At 41.4% G+C, this 18,754-nt stretch overlaps 2 protein-coding genes across 2 annotated transcripts; both read left to right on the forward strand.

The window, feature by feature from the left end:
• Window positions 1–3,030: 3,030 nt before the first annotated feature.
• On the forward strand, window positions 3,031–6,883 carry LOC311099192 (uncharacterized protein). The gene is made up of 4 exons (XM_084139872.1): window positions 3,031–3,374; window positions 3,474–3,595; window positions 4,807–4,921; window positions 5,139–6,883. Exons 1-4 carry the CDS (start codon window positions 3,161–3,163, stop codon window positions 6,254–6,256), a joined length of 1,569 nt encoding a protein of 522 aa, XP_083995998.1. The 5' UTR covers window positions 3,031–3,160; the 3' UTR covers window positions 6,257–6,883.
• A 1,612-nt stretch (window positions 6,884–8,495) lies between these two features.
• On the forward strand, window positions 8,496–11,347 carry LOC311099190 (uncharacterized protein). The gene is made up of 4 exons (XM_084139870.1): window positions 8,496–8,773; window positions 8,898–8,998; window positions 9,156–9,270; window positions 10,017–11,347. Exons 1-4 carry the CDS (start codon window positions 8,560–8,562, stop codon window positions 11,126–11,128), a joined length of 1,542 nt encoding a protein of 513 aa, XP_083995996.1. The 5' UTR covers window positions 8,496–8,559; the 3' UTR covers window positions 11,129–11,347.
• The last annotated feature ends 7,407 nt before the right edge of the window (window positions 11,348–18,754 follow it).

Raw genomic sequence — 18,754 nt, forward strand, 5'->3', positions numbered from 1 at the left:
TTGTCTTTCATCTTCTATTGTCATTCACAGCCGATAAAAATACTGTATCACCATTTTGTCTGGTGGTACAAAATGTGCCTATTTACACTTTGTAGAAAATGTTGACACTAGAATGTATGTTTTTGACTCATATCGATGCCACATAGGCCGTTTAAACCAGAGAAGTTGGTTCTAGGAGGAAGTTCCTCTTTAAATGTGTGCATGCTTTACTCCTCCGACAATACAACTGCTGATTCTAAGGGGGTGTGGCAGATAACAAAACTCTTGAAGGGCACAATTGCGGCCTGCAATTCGTGGCGTTCCTGTATGTGGGCATTCCTGCATCTGCAGGAACCCCTCTTTATACTGCAAGTTAGCTAGCACACATTGTCCCAGCTAACTAGCAAGTTAGCTAGCACATGGTGGCCCCCCCATCCTTCCACCTGCTGTGCTAGCGATAAGCGGGGGAGACACCGGTAGACAGTGTCCTTCGCCCACGCCTGTCAGGCACAGTTTTCTCCAGCACGCGGGAGGAGTGGGCGACACTGTGTGCTAGCTAACTAGCAAGCTAACACATGGTGTCACTAACAAGCTAGCTAGTTAGCTAGCACATGGTGTCGCCCCAGCCTCCCGCCTGCTGTGCTAGCGTGAGGCGGGGGCAACCGGTAGACACAGTCCTTCAACCCTTCCTGTCAGGCAGTTTTCCCTCAGTTCTGTTAACGACGGTAAGGGCTGGTGTTCGGCAGGCAGGAGCGAAGGAGCGAAAAAACTCATACCTTTATTTCTCTTGACTCGCATTCAAAAGTGTCACAAGGAGTAGGCTATGCTGAAGAGGTGGGACTTTAGGAGGGACTGAAAGATGGTGATGTTCTCAGTCACAGATGGCTGGTGGGAGGGAGTTCTAGAGCCTTGGTGCAACCCTGGAGAAGGCCCTGTCGCCGAAGATCTGGAGCTCTGGAGCTTGGAATTGGGAACGGCAAGGTGGCCTGCTGTGATGGAACGTGAGCGTGTGGGTTGGTAGGGGAGAAGAAGGTCGGAGAGCGGGCAAGGTGGTGAAGGGCTTTGTAGGTCAGAAGGAGGATCTTGTAGTTAATAAGTTGGGAGACAGGGAGCCAGTGGAGTTCATGGAGGACAGGGGGCATGTGTTGCGAGGACTTAGTGTGGTTAAAGAGTCGGGCTGCAGAGTTCTGAACCATTTGGAGCTTATATAGGGAGGCTTGCGTTGATGCCGGAGAGTAGTAAGTTGCAGTAGTCGACACGGGAGGTGATGAATGTGTGGATGAGGGTTTCAGCGAAAGGAAGGGAGAGAAAGGACCTGACTTTGGCAATATTGTGGAGGTGGAAGAATGAGGATTTGACAGTGTCGGATGTGGTGGTCGAAGGAGTGTGGAGTCCAGGATGATGCCAAGGTTGCGTGTGTGGGGGGATGGCGAGACAATGGTGTCATAAATGGTGAGTGTGAGGTTGCCAACTCTGCTGATACACTCCCCTATGTATGTATTTGGACACTCCAGCATTTTGGATTTGAGATCAAAAGTTTTATGATGCGACAGAACTGAATGTCAATTTGAGGGTATTTTCATACATATCTGTTTTACTGTTTAGAAATGAATGCACTTTATGTATCTAGTCCCCCCATTTGAAAGTGTCATAAGTACTTAGTGTATTAATACATTATTTACCATACACAACATAATCTGAAACACAACCAAATAAACTGCAAATGTATCCAAGTTTGTAGAGTAGTCATTGCATGGTAGGAATATGGGACCAAATAATAAACTTGTGTCGTTTTGGAGTGAACAGAGTGCCCCATGGTGGTGGTGGGATTCTGGTATGTGTAGGTATAAGCTACGGACAACGAACACAGTTGCATTTTATCAATGGCAATTTGAATGCACAGAGATACCATGACGAGATCCTGAGGCCCATTGTCGTGCCATTCATCCGTCGCCATCACCTCATGTTTCAGCATGATAATGCACGGCCCCATGTTGCAAGGATCTGTACACAATTCCTGGAATCTGAAAATGTCCCAGTTCTTCCATGGCCTGCATACTAACCAGACATGTCACCAATTGAGCATGTTTGGGATGCTTTGGATCCACGTGTAGGACAGCGTGTTCCAGTTCCTGCCAATATTCAGCAACTTTGCACAGTCATTGAAGAGGAGTGGGACAACATTCCACAGGACACAATCAACCGCCTGATCAACTCTATGCAATGGAGATGTGTTGTGCTGCATGAGGCAAATGGTGGTCACACCAGATACTGACTGGTTTTCTGATCCACGCCCCTACCTTTTTTAAAGGTATCTGTGACCAACAGATGCATATCTGTATTCCCAGTCATGTGAAATCCATAGATTAGGGCCTAATGAATTTATTTCAATTGACTGATTTGTGATTTCCTTATATGAACTGTAACTCAGTAAAATCTTTGAAATTCTTGTGTGTTGCATTTATATTTTTGTTCAGTGTGTATATACCTTTTTCTGTCCTTTAATAAATACCATACCACATTTTCAGAATGGTTTCATTAGGTTGTGTAGATGACAATATTTGATCATATATAAATATGTTGTGAAGGAGTCATTGGATGGATACACCGTGCTGCATTTGTGGTGGGAACCACGTGCCCGAGTTTCAAGAGTGCCCTGTGAAGGTGAAGGAGGTCGAAGTAGCGCCTAAAGGGATTGGGGTAGACATATATTTTTCACCCTTTCCCTATTTCCCTATGTTTTTTCTGCGTTAAAGTTCCCCAGTTTTCACCCCACACAGTAGGTGGCGGCTGTTATGTTTGTTCCTTTGAATAATGACAAACCGGGGCGTAGGTTGAACTACTTTTAATAAACTGATACTTTAGCTAGCAATCTCCCTGTGTAGCCATACTACAATTCCCCCCCCACCCCCCCTCGCATAGCCTGCTGGGTAACGTAGTCTTCATGTTATTAACGCATAACAACACAGCGGCATGCACATCTAACGTATGTTTGCGGACCGCCATAATACCATAGAAGAAGAAGAAGAAGAAGCCGACCAAGAAATGCAATTGCGCACGCATTTCCCACATTGTTGCCATTTATCAACATCTACGGGTTGTTTATCGCACATTAGCTTGGAAATTGTATACAACTTACTTCACACAGAGAATACACATCTGTAATTTGGATCTTAACAAAATGGCCAGCTGCAATTTTCAGGCACAGTTGGTATCCGTTATGGAGGTATTAGCTAAAGCAGCTGTAGCAGAAATAAACAAACGTGTAGATGATAGCTGTGCAGTTATACGCTTGGAAATGACCCAAAGCCAGCGAGATATTGATATACTGAAAAGGAAGTGTCAAATGATGGAGAGCGAGCTGAAGAAGACACGAGGACGAGTCAAGAGAAAAGGTAGTTGATTTATCCGTTATTCATGGTAAATTGATTGTATATGCAAAACCCAAATGTCTGAATAGCCCTAATATTTGACTGAATATTTTCCTCTTTTTTTATTTTATTCCATGGCATCAGAGAGATCTTCATATCCAGTCAAGATCGTTGTGAATAAGCAGAGAAGTAGCTCACAGTGGAGAGACGGAGAGAATGCTGTTGAAGAGGACTCTCAACCCCAGGTGTAGCCCTTGATCATGACTCGCAGTTCCATTCCATTACACATAACAATCATTGGACGAAGGCGTCTTCTGTACAGGGGACGCTACATTACTATGCATCGCTTGAGGTACGGTTTTGGAACTGTACTGTGATGCCCAAACTTGTGAAACATAGATGTCTACGATTGTTTCAGATTTGGTCAGGTCTGGACCAACCAAATGTGGTGGTGTTTGGGGGCGGAGCTCATTACAATAATAGCCAGTGTGTAGAATAATACCCAAATATACAAAACAACAGTGGTGTAAAGTACTTAAGTAAAAATACTTGAAAGTACTACTTAAGTAGTTTTTTTTGGGTATCTGTACTTTACTTTACTATTTATATTTTTGACAACTTTTACTTCACTACATTCCTAAAGAAAATTATGTACTTTTTACTCCATACATTTTCCCTGACACCCAAAAGTACTCGTTACATTTTGAATGCTTAGCAGGACAGGAATGGTCTAATTCAGTGTTGGAGCATGCCCCTAGCTATCCATAAATTAAAAAAACAAGAAAATAGTGCCGTCTGGTTTGCGTAAGATAAGGAATTTGAAATTAATTATACTTTTACTTTTGATACTTAAGTAAATTTAAAACCAAATACTTTTACATGTTTACTCAAGTAGGATTTTACTTGGTGGCTTTCACATTTACTTGAGTCATTTTCTATTAAGGTATCTTTACTTTTACTCAAGTACGATAATTGGGTACTTTTTACACCATTGCAAAACAAGGATATTGCATATTTCTACCTTTGTGTACCTATTCAGGATACATCACCATGAAGAGAATGATATTCATATCCATAATTATTCATTTCTGTATAGTACAGATCAGGGACCCATGATGTAATTCCATTACCGGATGTAAATCCACTTAATCTACTGTAGTTCAATAACCACTTTTTTTTTTTTACTCAAGGTGTCATAGCTGACACCCCATTCCTTCTGCAGACATCTTTGAATCTTAATTCGGAGCAGATATTTTAAAAATGTGGCAAACTAGGGAAAATTTTACCGTAATTCTGTTACCAAACTTTACATCTGCACAGTTCTTCCAGTTTTTGTGAAATGTTCAGTGTAAATTGTTCAAAGACTGTGTCTCAATGGGCTTTTCCTGGTTAAATAAAGGTAATACAAATAAATATATGGTGTGTCCAGAGTAATAACCTCAGTCCCCTGTTACAGCCTACAGATGTGGAGCAGAGAGTGGAGACTGAACCCATACTGATCAAAGATGAGGAGACAGCAGAGGACGTGTGGAAGACTGACCCTCAGGAAGAGCTCAGGGTCACTGGAGAGGGTGGGTTCAACCATAAGGGGTACTGCTCTGTCTGTCTATGGAAGACTGTGTGGGTGTGGTGGTATGCACATCCCAAATTGCTACATTAGTGTTGGGTGTTTTATGTTCTGGCATATGGAGCACACTTACACACACAGTCAGTTCTAAAGCAGTCATGTTTTCCAACTGTTAAGGGTCTTTTGTAATGTTTATTTTATGTTTATCCCCAAATCTTTAGAGTCTGGTTCCAAGCCTGGGAAACCACCATCCTTTGAGCAACAGCACTGTGATGAGGAGTTCATCACACAACCCAACATATCTCCCGAAGACTCAGTGGAACATTACCCCATTTCTAATCGTCCAGAGGAACCAGGAACACCCTGGCTTGTGTCTACAGAAGTGTTCAGCACAGAGCAGCACCGGCAGGACGAGGACAAAGACTCACTAGACCTAGTGAAGGTGAAGAATGAGAAAGAGGAGGAGCTGGATCAGACCACGGCCCTGGCAGGACCTGACCAGTTTGTCATGGATGAGACTGATGGGCAGCTGTCGACCTCTGTGGATCCAGGCAGAGACACTGACCCTGATGGTCACCCAGATTTCTCCTTTCATGCCACAGAAGAGTACTCTCAGAATATCTCAATTTTCCCATCTCATAGTGGGCTGCCATCCGTTCCTACTATGACAGATGATGTAGGGCCATCGCTTCACTCTTCTATATGGAAACCACATGCTAACATGTTCAGTGCAGAAAAACACATGACAAGACATGTCAGGACATTGGCTGATGAGACTAGACAACAGATGCCAGAGGGAGAGAGCAGTGAGAGGCTGAACTCAAATAATGAAGGAAATAGTTCAGCTCTACAGCCAAGGCAGCATCAATACGGGGCTTCAGAATCAACAGTGAGATTGAGTGAATGCATGACAGGGTCAAACATGGCCACCACCTCCACCTTCTCTGGATACAGCCTGAGTCGCAGTAGTTTTAACATGGTGAAGAGAATGAGGACTCAGTGGAGGTCGGGCGGCACCACCGAGAGGCGTTTCAGCTGCACTTTCTGTGGGAAGAGCTTCCCACGTTTCTGGCAGCTCAAAGAACACCTCCGGAGTCACACCGGCGAGAAACCGTACACCTGCGAACAGTGTGGCAGGAGTTTCACCAAGCAGTGCAACCTGATCAGACATGCTGTGGTCCACAGCGGGGAGAAGCCCTATGAGTGCACACAGTGTGGGAAATGCTTCACCCAGCGCTCCAACATGACGTCACATCAGAGAACTCACATAGGAGAGAGTCCAGTGTCTCAATATGTGGTACCCGCATACCCTGGGGATCCACACACAAGTTTAATGTAGTCTCAGAACAGATAGAACAAATAGTTCATAATTGCATTACGTTTTGAAAACACTTTCAATGTGAAAATGTAGCTGAATCAACATTACTTGCTATCTTCTACACTATCTGATGTGCTTACTTTTTGTATCTAATACCTCTACTGATATACTCCCCTACGTATTTATTTGGACAGTGAAGCTAAAACTTTTAATTTGGCTCTATACTCTAGGATTTTGGATTTGAGATACAATGTTATATATGAGGCGACTGAATGTACTGAATGTCATCTTTTATTTGAGGGTATTTTCATACATATGTTTTACCGTTTAGAAATGAAAGCACTGTATGTATCTAGTCCCCCACATTATAAGGTGGCATAAGTATTTGGACAAATTCCCATATGATGTATTACATTTTGTCAATCGTTTAGTATTTGGTCCCATATTCTTAGCACACAATCGCTACATCAAGCTTGTGACTACAAACTTGTTGGATGCATTTGCAGTTTGTTTTGGTTGTGTTTCGGATTATGTTGTGCCCAGTAGAAAGTAATGGTAAATAATGTATTGTGTCATTTTGGAGTCACTTTTATTGTAAATAAGAATAGAATATGTTTCTGAACCCTTTTACATTAATGTGAATGCTACCACTATTACGGATAATCATGGATTAATCATAGATAATGATGAGTGAGAAAGTTAGAGGCATAAATATCATGCCACCCAAAAGATGCTAACCTCCCATGTTATTGGTAGTGGTGAGAGGTTAGCATGTTTTGGGGGCATGATCTTTGTGCATCTGTAACTTTCTCACTCATCATTATCCACGATTCATTCAGGATTATCCGTAATCATGGTAGCATCCACATTAATGTAGATTATATTCTTATTCTTAATAATGTTCTAATTTACAATAAGTGACTCCGACACAATATATTATTTACCATTAATTTATATTGGCCACAACATCATCCGAAACAACCAAAACAAACTGCAAATGAAACCAACAAGTTTGTATAGTCACAAGCTTGATGTTGTCATTGCTTGGTAGGAATATGTGACCAAATACTAAACTTTTGACTAAATTAAATAAACTAAGTGAATTTGTCCAAAATACTTATGACACCTTCAAATGGGGGCAGCAGGCAGCCTCGAGATTAGAGCATTAGGCCAGTAACCGCAGGTTGCTGGTTCGAATAAAGGAGCCGACAAGGTGAAACATCTTTCGCCCTTGTGCCTTTGAGCAAGGCATTTAATCCAAATTGCTCCAGGGGCGCTGTACAATGGAGACCCTGCCTGTGACCCCACTCCCTGCGGGTGTCTCGGGCAGGTGGGATATGCAAGAAATACATTTTCATTACACACTTGTGAGACAAATATAATCACCCCCCAAATTATTATTCTAAATGGGGTGACTAGATATATGACGTGCATAAACAGATATGCATTAAATATCCTCAAATAAAAGGTGACATTCTGTACTGTCCCCTGATATAAAGTATTTGATCTCAAATCCAAAATGCTGGAGTATAGAGCCAAATTAAAAGTTTTAGCTTCATTGTCCAAAATAATAAATAGGGGAGTATATGCATGTGCCTTATAATCCCTAAGAGAATAACCTCCGCTATAATGCATGAATAATGCAATAGTTACTTGAAATATACAGTATTATTAAATGAAGTTTACATTAAACTAGTTTATCATCTTTGTTCCCCAGCTGTGTGTCTAACAAGTTATAAACCTTTTTCTATCATTTAATAAATACCATACCACATGTTCTAAATGGTTTCATTAGGTTGTGTCGATGACAATATCTGATCATATATAAACCATGAGTTTTTATGAATGGTTGAAGAACGTGTTTTTGCATTTTACGTTTTACCACAGTGCAACATGCATTATGCATATATAGCCTTTTATGCATTAAAAACCATGCATGTGAGCCACTGCATTGCACTGCACTCTCCCCTACATGTAGCAATAACAATTGACTAAAACAGAATACGTTTTATGGTCTGAATTCATTATTCAGATAGTAAAAATGATTTTATTATTCAATAGATATGTCTACCCTACATGCAGACTAGAATAGACCCTGGTAGTGTATTTGTCTTGCCAGTGATAATTCCAGCAATATGAAGGCATGTTGTAGTCTCATATTTACGGTAATAAATACTTACGTCACGAGTTGAACGGAAATGCGATTGCAATTGTGCACGCATCTCCAATTCAGACATTGTTGCCATTTATGAACATCTACGGATTGTTTAGTGCACATTAGCTTGGAAATTGAGAGTACAAATCTGTAATTTGGGCTGGACAAGATGGCCAGCAGCAATTTTCAGGCGCAGTTGTTATCTATTATGGAGGTATTAGCTAAAGCAGCTGTAGCAGAAATAAACCAACGTGTAGATGATAGCTGTGCAGTTATACGTTTGGAAATTACCCATAGCCAGCGAGATATTGATGTACTGAAAAGGAAGTGTCAAATGATGGAGAGCGAGCTGAAGAAGACACATGGACGAGTCAGGAGAAAGGGTAGTTGATGTGTTATTCATAGTCAATTGAATGCATTGCATATTCAAAACCCAAATGTGTGAAATATAGCTCTAATATTTGACTGAATACAATTATTTAAAAAAAATTTACCCCATGGCATCAGAGAGATCTTCATATCCAGTCAATATTGTTTTGAACAAGCAGAGGAGTAGCTCACAGCGGAGAGACAGAGAGAGTGCTGTTGAAGAGGACTTCCAACCCCAGGTGTGATGCATCACCTTTTACAATTACAGAGAACTGACCTATTGAATCATTTCTGTTATTGTAACAGGAGAATTTACCGCTTTTGTGTGATTCATGAGTATGAAAACGGTTAGATATGCTGTGTTTCCAGAGTAATAACCTCAGACCCCTGTTACAGCCTACCGATGTGGAGCAGGGAGTAAAGACTGAACCCATACTGATCAAAGATGAGGAGACAGCAGAGGACGTGTGGAAGGCTGACCCTCAGGAAGAGCTCAGGGTCACTGGAGAGGGTGGGTGCAAATCAAAACAAATCAAATAATTTTATTTTCACATACACGTGTTTAGCAGATGTTATAGCGGGTGTAGTGAAATGCTTGTGCTTCTAGCTCCGACAGTGCAGTAATATCTCTAACAAGTAATATCTAACAATTTCACAACATATACCCAATACACACAAAACTAGTAAGGAATGGAAGGGGTACTGCTCTGTCTATGGAAGACTGTGTGGGTGTGGTGGTATGCACGTTCCAAATGGCTACATTGGTGTTGGGTGTTTTATGTTAGCCTATGGAGCCAACGTACAGACACAGTCAATCCTAAAGCAGACATGGTATGCAACTGTTAAAGGGATACTTTGGGATTTTGTCAATGAGGCCTTTTTTCTACTTCCCCAGATTCAGTTGAACTCGTTGATACCATTTTTTTGTCTCTGTCCAGTATGAAGGAAGTTAGAAGTAGTTTTGCGAGCCAATGCTAACTAGCATTAGCGCAATGACTGGAAGTCTATGGGTATCTTCTAGCAAGCAACAGTAGTAGATAACCATAGACTTCCAGTCATTGCACTAACGCTAGTTAGCATTGTCTCGCGAAACTACCTCTAACTTCCTTCATACTGGACACAGATACATACAAATTGTATCAACAAGTTCATCTGACTCTGGGGAAGTAGTTAAAGGACATAATTGACAAAATCCCAAAGTGTCCATTTTAAAGGTATTTTGTAATGTTTATTTTATGTTTATCCCCAAATCTTTAGAGTCTGGTTCCAAGCCTGGGAAACCACCATCCTTTGACCACGGGCACTGTGATGAGGACTTTATCACACAACCCAACAAATCTCCCGAAGACTCAGTGGAACATTACCCCAATTCTGATCGTCCAGAGGAACCAGGTACACCCCGGCTCACGTCTACAGAGGTGTTCAGCACAGAGCAGCACCGGCCAGCCGAGGACAAAGACTCACTAGACCTAGTGAAGGTGAAGGATGAGAAAGAGGAGGAGCTAGATCAGACCACGGCCCTGGCAGGACCTGACCAGTTTGTTATGGATGAGACTGATGGGCAGCTGTGGACCTCTGTGGATCCAGGCAGAGACACTGACCCTGATGGCCACCCAGACTTCTCCTTTCATGCAACAGAAGAGTACTCTCAGAATATCTCAATTTTCCCATCTCATGATGTAGGGCCATCACTTCACTATTCTATAGTGAAACCACATGCTAACATGTTCAGTGCAGCAGCACACTTGAAAAGACATGTCAGGACATTGGCTGATGAGACTAGACAACAGATGCCAGAGGGAGAGAGCAGTGAGAGGCTAAACTCAAATAATGATGGAAATATTTTAGCTATACAGCCAAGGCAGCATCAATACAGGGCTTCTTCAGAAGCAACAGTGAGATTGAGTGAGTGCACGACAGAGTCAAACATGGCCACCACCTCCACCTTCTCTGGATACAGCCTGAGTCACAGTAGTTTTAACATGGTGAAAAGAATGAGGACTCAGTGGAGGTCGGGTGGCACCACCGAGAGGCGTTTCAGCTGCACCTTCTGTGGGAAGCGCTTCCAACGTTTCTGGCAGCTCAAAGAACACATCCGGAGTCACACCGGAGAGAAACCGTACACCTGCGAACAGTGTGGCAGGAGTTTCACCAAGCAGTGCAACCTGATCAGACATGCTCTGGTCCACAGTGGGGAGAAACCGTACGAGTGCACACAGTGTGGGAAATGCTTCACCCAACGCTCCAAAATGATGTCACATCAGAGAACTCACATAGGAGAGAGTCCAGTGTCTCAATATGTGGTACCTACATACCCTGGGGATCCACACACAAGTTTAATGTTGTCTCAGACCAGATGGAACAAATAGTTCATAATTGCATTGTTTTTTCTGTAACACTTTTTATGTGAAAATGTGGTACAGAAGGTATTTTGGGACATTTTCACAAGCTTGTCTGCTCCTCACTTTTATTTTAACAACCGATTTACAACTGGTAACATTGTGTATTTGTACCAAAAAATCATAAAAAACATGTTATATTCAATCAAATTTGTTCTGTGGTTTTAGATCAATAATACACTCCCCTACGTATTTATTTGGACAGTGAAGCTAAAATATTTAATTTGGTTTTATACTCCAGCATTCTGGATTTGAGATCAAATGTTTTTTATGAGGCGACAGTACAGAATGTCACCTTTTATTTGAGGATATTTTTCATACATATCTGTTTTACCGTTTAGAAATTAATGCACTTAATGTATGTTGTGTCGTCCCCGTCCCCCCAATTTGAAGGACGCAAGTTAATTTATAGTGTATTACATTTTGTCCCATATTTCTAGCACGCAATGACTACATCAAGCATGTGACTCTACAAACTTGTTATATGCGTTTACGGTTTGTTTTGGTTGTGTTTCGGATTCTGTTGAATATAAATTAATTATAAATCATGTATTGTCTAAATTTGGAGTCACATTAACTGTAAATAAGAATAGAATATGTTTCTGAACACTTTTACATTAATGTGGATGCTACCATAATTACGGATAATCATGAATGAATCGTGAATTATGATGAGTGAGAAAGTTACAGATGCACAAAGATCATGCCCCCAAAACATACTAAAAATTTTTCGGGATATGATATCTATGCCTCTAACTTTCTCACTCACCATTATTCACGATTGATTCATGATCATCCGTAATCATGGTAGCATCCACATGAATGTAGAATTGTTCAGAAACATATTATATTCTTATTTACCATTCATTTCTATTGGGCACAACATTTATTTTATTTTTATTTATTTCACTTTATTTAACCAGGTAAGCCAGTTGAGAACAAGTTCTCATTTACAACTGCAACCTGGCCAAGATAAAGCAAAGCAGTGCGATAAAAACAACAACACAGAGTTACATATGGAATAAACAAAAACAAAACGTACAGTCAATAACACAATAGAAAATCTATATACAGTGTGTGCAAATATATTAAGTTATGGAGGTAAGGCAATAAATAGGCCATAGTGCAAAATAATTACAATTTAGTATTAACACTGGAGTGATAGATGTGCAGAAGATGATGTGCAAATAGAGATACTGGGGTGCAAATGAGCAAAATAAATAACAATGTAAATAACAATATGGGGATGAGGTAGTTGGGTGGGCTAATTACAGATGGGCTGTGTACAGGTGCAGTGATCAGTAAGCTGCTCTGACAACTGATGCTTAAAGATAGTGAGGGAGATAAGTGTCTCCAGCTTCAGAGGTTTTGCAGTTCGTTCCAGTCATTTGCAGCAGAGAACTGGAAGGAATGGCGGCCAAAGGAGGTGTTGGCTTTGGGGATGACCAGTGAGATATACCTGCTGGAACGCATACTACGGGTGGGTGTTGCTATGGTGACCAATGAGCTAAGATAAGGCAGGGATTTGCCTAGAAGTGATTTATAGATGACCTGGAGCCAGTGGGTTTGGCGATGAATATGTAGTGAGGGCCAGCCAACAAGGGCGTACAGGTCACAATGGTGGGTAGTATATGGGGCTTTGGTGACAAAACGGATGGCACTGTGATAGACTACATCCAATTTGCTGAGTAGAGTGTTGGAAGCTATTTTGTAAATGACATCGCCGAAGTCAAGGATCGGTAGGATAGTCAGTTTTACGAGGGCATGTTTAGCAGCATGAGTGAAGGAGGCTTTGTTGCGAAACAGGAAGCCGATTCTAGATTTAACTTTGGATTAGAGATGCTTAATGTGAGTCTGGAAGGAGAGTTTACGGTCTAACCAGACACCTATGTATTTGTAATTGTCCACATATTCTAAGTCAGACCCGCCGAGAGTAGTGATTCTAGTCGGGTGGGTGGGTGCAAGCAGCGTTCGATTGAAGAGCATGCATTTAGTTTTACTAGCGTTTAAGAGCAGTTGGAGGCCACGGAAGGAGTGTTGTATGGCATTGAAGCTCGTTTGGAGGTTTGTTAACACAGTGTCCAATGAAGGGCCAGATGTATACAAAATGGTGTCGTCTGCGTAGAGGTGGATCTGAGAGTCACCAGCAGCAAGAGCGACATCATTGATATACACAGAGAATAGAGTCGGCCCGAGAATTGAACCCTGTGGCACCCCCATAGAGACTGCCAGAGGTCCAGACAACAGGCCCTCCGATTTGACACATTGAACTCTATCTGAGAAGTAGTTGGTGAACCAGGCGAGGCAGTCATTTGAGAAGCCAAGGCTATTTAGTCTGCCAATAAGAATGCGGTGATTGACAGAGTCAAAAGCCTTGGCCAGGTCGATGAAGACTGCTGCCCAGTACTGTCTTTTATCGATCGCGGTTATTATATCGTTTAGGACCTTGAGCGTGGCTGAGGTGCACCCATGACCAGCTCGGAAACCAGATTGCATATCGGAGAAGGTACGGTGGGCGGGGTAAGGGTAGCTCTCGATTGTCGTAGATGTATCGGTGGTGACAGTGTTTCCTAGCCTCAGTGCAGTGGGTAGCTGGGAGGAGGTGCTCTTATTCTCCGAACATAATCCGAAACACAACCAAAACAAACTGCAAATGCATCCAACAAGATTGTAGAGTCACAAGCTTGATATAGTCATTGCATGCTAGGAATATGGCACCAAATACTTAACTTTTCAATAAATGTAATACACTATAAGTGAATTTGTCCAAATACTTAAGACACCTTCAAATGGGGGGACTAAATGCATAAAGTGCATTAATTTCTAAACGGAAAAACACATACAGTTGAAGTCGGAGGTTTACATACACTTAGGTTGGAGTCATTAAAACTTGTTTTTCAACCACTCCACAAATATCTTGTTAACAAACCAAAGTTTTGGCAAGTCGGTTAGGACATCTACAGTGGGGAAAAAAAGTATTTAGTCAGCCACCAATTGTGCAAGTTCTCCCACTTAAAAAGATGAGATAGGCCTGTAATTTTCATCATAGGTACACGTCAACTATGACAGACAAAATGAGATTTTTTTTCTCCAGAAAATCACATTGTAGGATTTTTAATGAATATTTGGTCAATAACAAAAGTTTCTCAATACTTTGTTATATACCCTTTGTTGGAAATGACACAGGTCAAACGTTTTCTTTAAGTCTTCACAAGGTTTTCACACACTGTTGCTGGTATTTTGGCCCATTCCTCCATGCAGATCTCCTCTAGAGCAGTGATGTTTTGGGGCTGTCGCTGGGCAACACGGACTTTCAACTCCCTCCAAAGATGTTCTATGGGGTTGAGATCTGGAGACTGGCTAGGCCACTCCAGGACCTTGAAATGCTTCTTACGAAGCCACTCCTTCGTTGCCCGGGCGGTGTGTTTGGGATCATTGTCATGCTGAAAGACCCAGCCACGTTTCATCTTCAATGCCCTTGATGATGGAAGGAGGTTTTCACTCAAAATCTCACGATACATGACCCCATTCATTCTTTCCTTTACACGGATCAGTCGTCCTGGTCCCTTTGCAGAAAAACAGTCCCAAAGCATGATGTTTCCACCCCCATGCTTCACAGTAGGTATGGTGTTCTTTGGATGCAACTCAGCATTCTTTGTCCTCCAAACACGACGAGTTGAGTTTTTACCAAAAAGTTATATTTTGGTTTCATCTGACCATATGACATTCTCCCAATCCTCTTCTGGATCATCCAAATGCACTCTAGCAAACTTCAGACGGGCCTGGACATGTACTGGCTTAAGCAGGGGGACATGTCTGGCACTGCAGGATTTGAGTCCCTGGCGGCGTAGTGGGTTACTGATGGTAGGCTTTGTTACTTTGGTCCCAGCTCTCTGCAGGTCATTCACTAGGTCCCCCCGTGTGGTTCTGGGATTTTTGCTCACCGTTCTTGTGATCATTTTGACCCCACGGGGTGAGATCTTGCGTGGAGCCCCAGATCGAGGGAGATTATCAGTGGTCTTGTATGTCTTCCATTTCCTAATAATTGCTCCCACAGTTGATTTCTTCAAACCAAGCTGCTTACCTATTGCAGATTCAGTCTTCCCAGCCTGGTGCAGGTCTACAATTTTGTTTCTGGTGTCCTTTGACAGCTCTTTGGTCTTGGCCATAGTGGAGTTTGGAGTGTGACTGTTTGAGGTTGTGGACAGGTGTCTTTTATACTGATAACAAGTTCAAACAGGTGCCATTAATACAGGTAACGAGTGGAGGACAGAGGAGCCTCTTAAAGAAGAAGTTACAGGTCTGTGAGAGCCAGAAATCTTGCTTGTTTGTAGGTGACCAAATACTTATTTTCCACCATAATTTGCAAATAAATTCATAAAAAATCCTACAATGTGATTTTCTGGAGAAAAGTTTTCTCAATTTGTCTGTCATAGTTGACGTGTACCTATGATGAAAATTACAGGCCTCTCTCATCTTTTTAAGTGGGAGAACTTGCACAATTGGTGGCTGACTAAATACTTTTTTTCCCCACTGTACTTTGTGCATGACACAAGTACTTTTTCCAACAATTGTTTACAGACAGATTATTTAACATATAATTAACTGTATCACAATTCCAGTGGGTCAGATGTTTACATACACTAAATTGACTGTGCCTTTAAACAGCTTGGAAAATTCCAGAAAATGATGTCATGGCTTTAGAAGCTTCTGATAGGCTAATTGACATCATTTTAGTCAATTGGAAATGTACCTGTGGATGTATTTCAAGGCCTACCTTCAAACTCAGTGCCTCTTTGCTTGACATCATGGGAAAACCAAAAGAAATCAGCCAAGTGTAGACCGCCACAAGTCTGGTTCATCCTTGGGAGCAATTTCCAAACGCCTGAATGTACCACGTTCATCTGTACAAACAATAGTACGCAAGTATTAACACCATGGGACCACGCAGCCGTCATACCGCTCAGGAAGGAGACGCGTTCTGTCTCCTAGAGATGAATGTACTTTGGTGCGAAAAGTGCAAATCAATCCCAGAACAACCGCAAAGGACCTTGTGAAGATGCTGGAGGAAACAGGTACAAAAGTAAAACGAGTCCTATATTGACATAACCTGAAAGGCCGCTCAGCAAGGAAGAAGCCACTGCTCCAAAACCGCCATAAAAAAGCCAGACTACGGTTTGCAACTGCACATTGGGACAAAGATCGTACCTTTCTGGTCTGATGAAACAAAAATAGAACTGTTTGGCCATAATGACCTTCGTTATGTTTGGAGGAAAAAGGGGGTTGCTTGCAAGCCGAAGAACACCATCCCAACCGTGAAGCATGGGGGTGGCAGCATCATGCTGTGGGGGTGCTTTGCTGCAGGAGGGACTGGTGCACTTCACAAAATAGATGGCAAGACATCAGTCAGGAAGTTAAAGCTTGGTCGCAAATGGGTCTTCCAAATGGACAATGACCCCAAGCATACTTCCAAAGTTGTGGCAAAATGGCTTAAGGACAACAAAGTCAAGATATTTGAGTGGCCATCACAAAGCCCTGACCTCAATCCTATAGAAAATGTGTGGGCAGAACTGAAAAAGCGTGTGCGAGCAAGGAGGCCTACAAACCTGACTCAGGTACACCAGCTCTGCCATGTGGAATGGGCAAAAATTCACCCAACTTATTGTGGGAAGCTTGTGGAAGGCTACCCGAAACGTTTGACCCAAGTTAAACAATTTAAAGGCAATGCTACCAAATACTAATTGAGTGTATGTAAACTTCTGACCCACTGGGAATGTGATGAAAGAAATAAAAGCTGAAATAAATCATTCTCTCTACTATTATTCTGACATTTCACATTCTTAAAATAAAGTGGTGATCCTAACTGACCTAAAACAGGGAATTTGTACTACGATTAAATGTCAGGAATTTAGAAAAAGTGAGTTTAAATGTATTTGGCTAAGGTGTATGTAAACTTCTGACTTCAACTGTATGTATGAAAATATCCTCAAATAAAAGGGTGACATACTGTCGTTTTAGGTTCACTGTCCAAATAAATATATAGGGGAGTGTGTACAGTAACTTCAGAAAGTATTCACACCACCTGACTTTTTCCACATTTTGTTGTGTTACAGCCTACATTTAAAATGGATTAAATTGAGATTTTTTGTCACTGGCCTACACACAATACCCCATAATATCATAATGGAATTATGTTTTTTTTTTATGTTTACAAATTAATAAAGAAATGAAAAGCTTAAATGTCTTGAGTCAATAAGTATTCAACCCCTTTGTTATGGCAAACCTAAATAAATTCATGAGTAAAAATGTGATTAACCCTTTGAGAGTGGTGAAGTTATTAATTACACTTTGGATGGTGTATCAATAAACCCAACCACTACAAAGATACAGGCGTCCTTCCTAACTCAGTTGCCGGAGAGGAAGGAAACGGCTCAGGGATTTCACCACGAGGCCAATGGTGACTAAAATAGTTACAGAGTTGAATGGCTGTGATAGGATCAAACTGAGGATGGATCAACAGCATTGTACTTACTCCACAATACTAACCTAATTGACAGTGAAAAGAAGGAAGCCTGTACAGAATAAAAATATTCCAAAACATGAATCCTGTTTGCAACAAGGCACTAAAGTAATACTGTAAAAAATGTGGCAAAGCAATACACTTTTTTGTCCTGAATTCAAAGGGTTATGTTTGGGGCCAATCCAATACAACGCATTACTGAGTACCACTCTCAATATTTTCAAGCAAAGTGGTGGGTGCATCATGTAATGGGTACGCTTGTAATCATTAAGGATTGGGGAGTTTTTCAGGATAAAAAATAAACGGAATGAAGCTAAGCACAGGCAAAATCATAGCGGGAAACCTGGTTCAGTCTGCTTTCAATCAGACACTGGGAGATGAATTCACCTTTCAGCAGGACAATAACATAAAACACAAGGCCACATCTACACTGGAGTTGCTTACCAAGAAGACAAGTGAATGTTCCTGAATGGCCAGGTTACAGTTTTGACTTAAATCTGCTTGAAAATCTATGGCAAGACTTGAAAATGGTTGTCTAGCAAAGAACAACAACCAATTTGACAGAGCTTGAATGTTGAAAAGAATCATGGGCAAATATTGTACAATCCAGGTGTGCAAAGCTCTTAAAGACTTACCCAGAACGACTCACAGCTGTAATCGCTGCCAAAGGTGATTCTAACATGTTTTGACTCGGGTGTGAATACTTACGTAAATAATATATTTCGGTATTTCACTTTCAATACATTTTCAAAAATTTCTAAAAACATGTTTTCACTTTGTCATTATGGGGTATTGTGTGTAGATGGGTGAGAAAAATATCTATTGAATCCATTTTGAATTTGGCTGTAACACAACAAAATGTGGAATAAGTAAAGGGGTATGAATACTTTCTGAAGGCACTGTGCCTTAAAAACCCTGAGAAGAACCTCTGAATGCAAATCAGCTATAATGCATGTAGTATGCAAAAGTTACTTTAAATATATCATGAAATTAAGTTTATTTAAAGTTTACATGAAACTAGTTTATCGTCTTTGTTCCCCAGCTGTGTGTTAAACAAGTTATATACCTTTTTCTAT

The sequence above is a fragment of the Coregonus lavaretus genome (genome assembly GCF_964263955.1).
Source record: "Coregonus lavaretus genome assembly, chromosome: 23".
Classification (NCBI taxonomy): Eukaryota; Metazoa; Chordata; class Actinopteri; order Salmoniformes; family Salmonidae; genus Coregonus; species Coregonus lavaretus.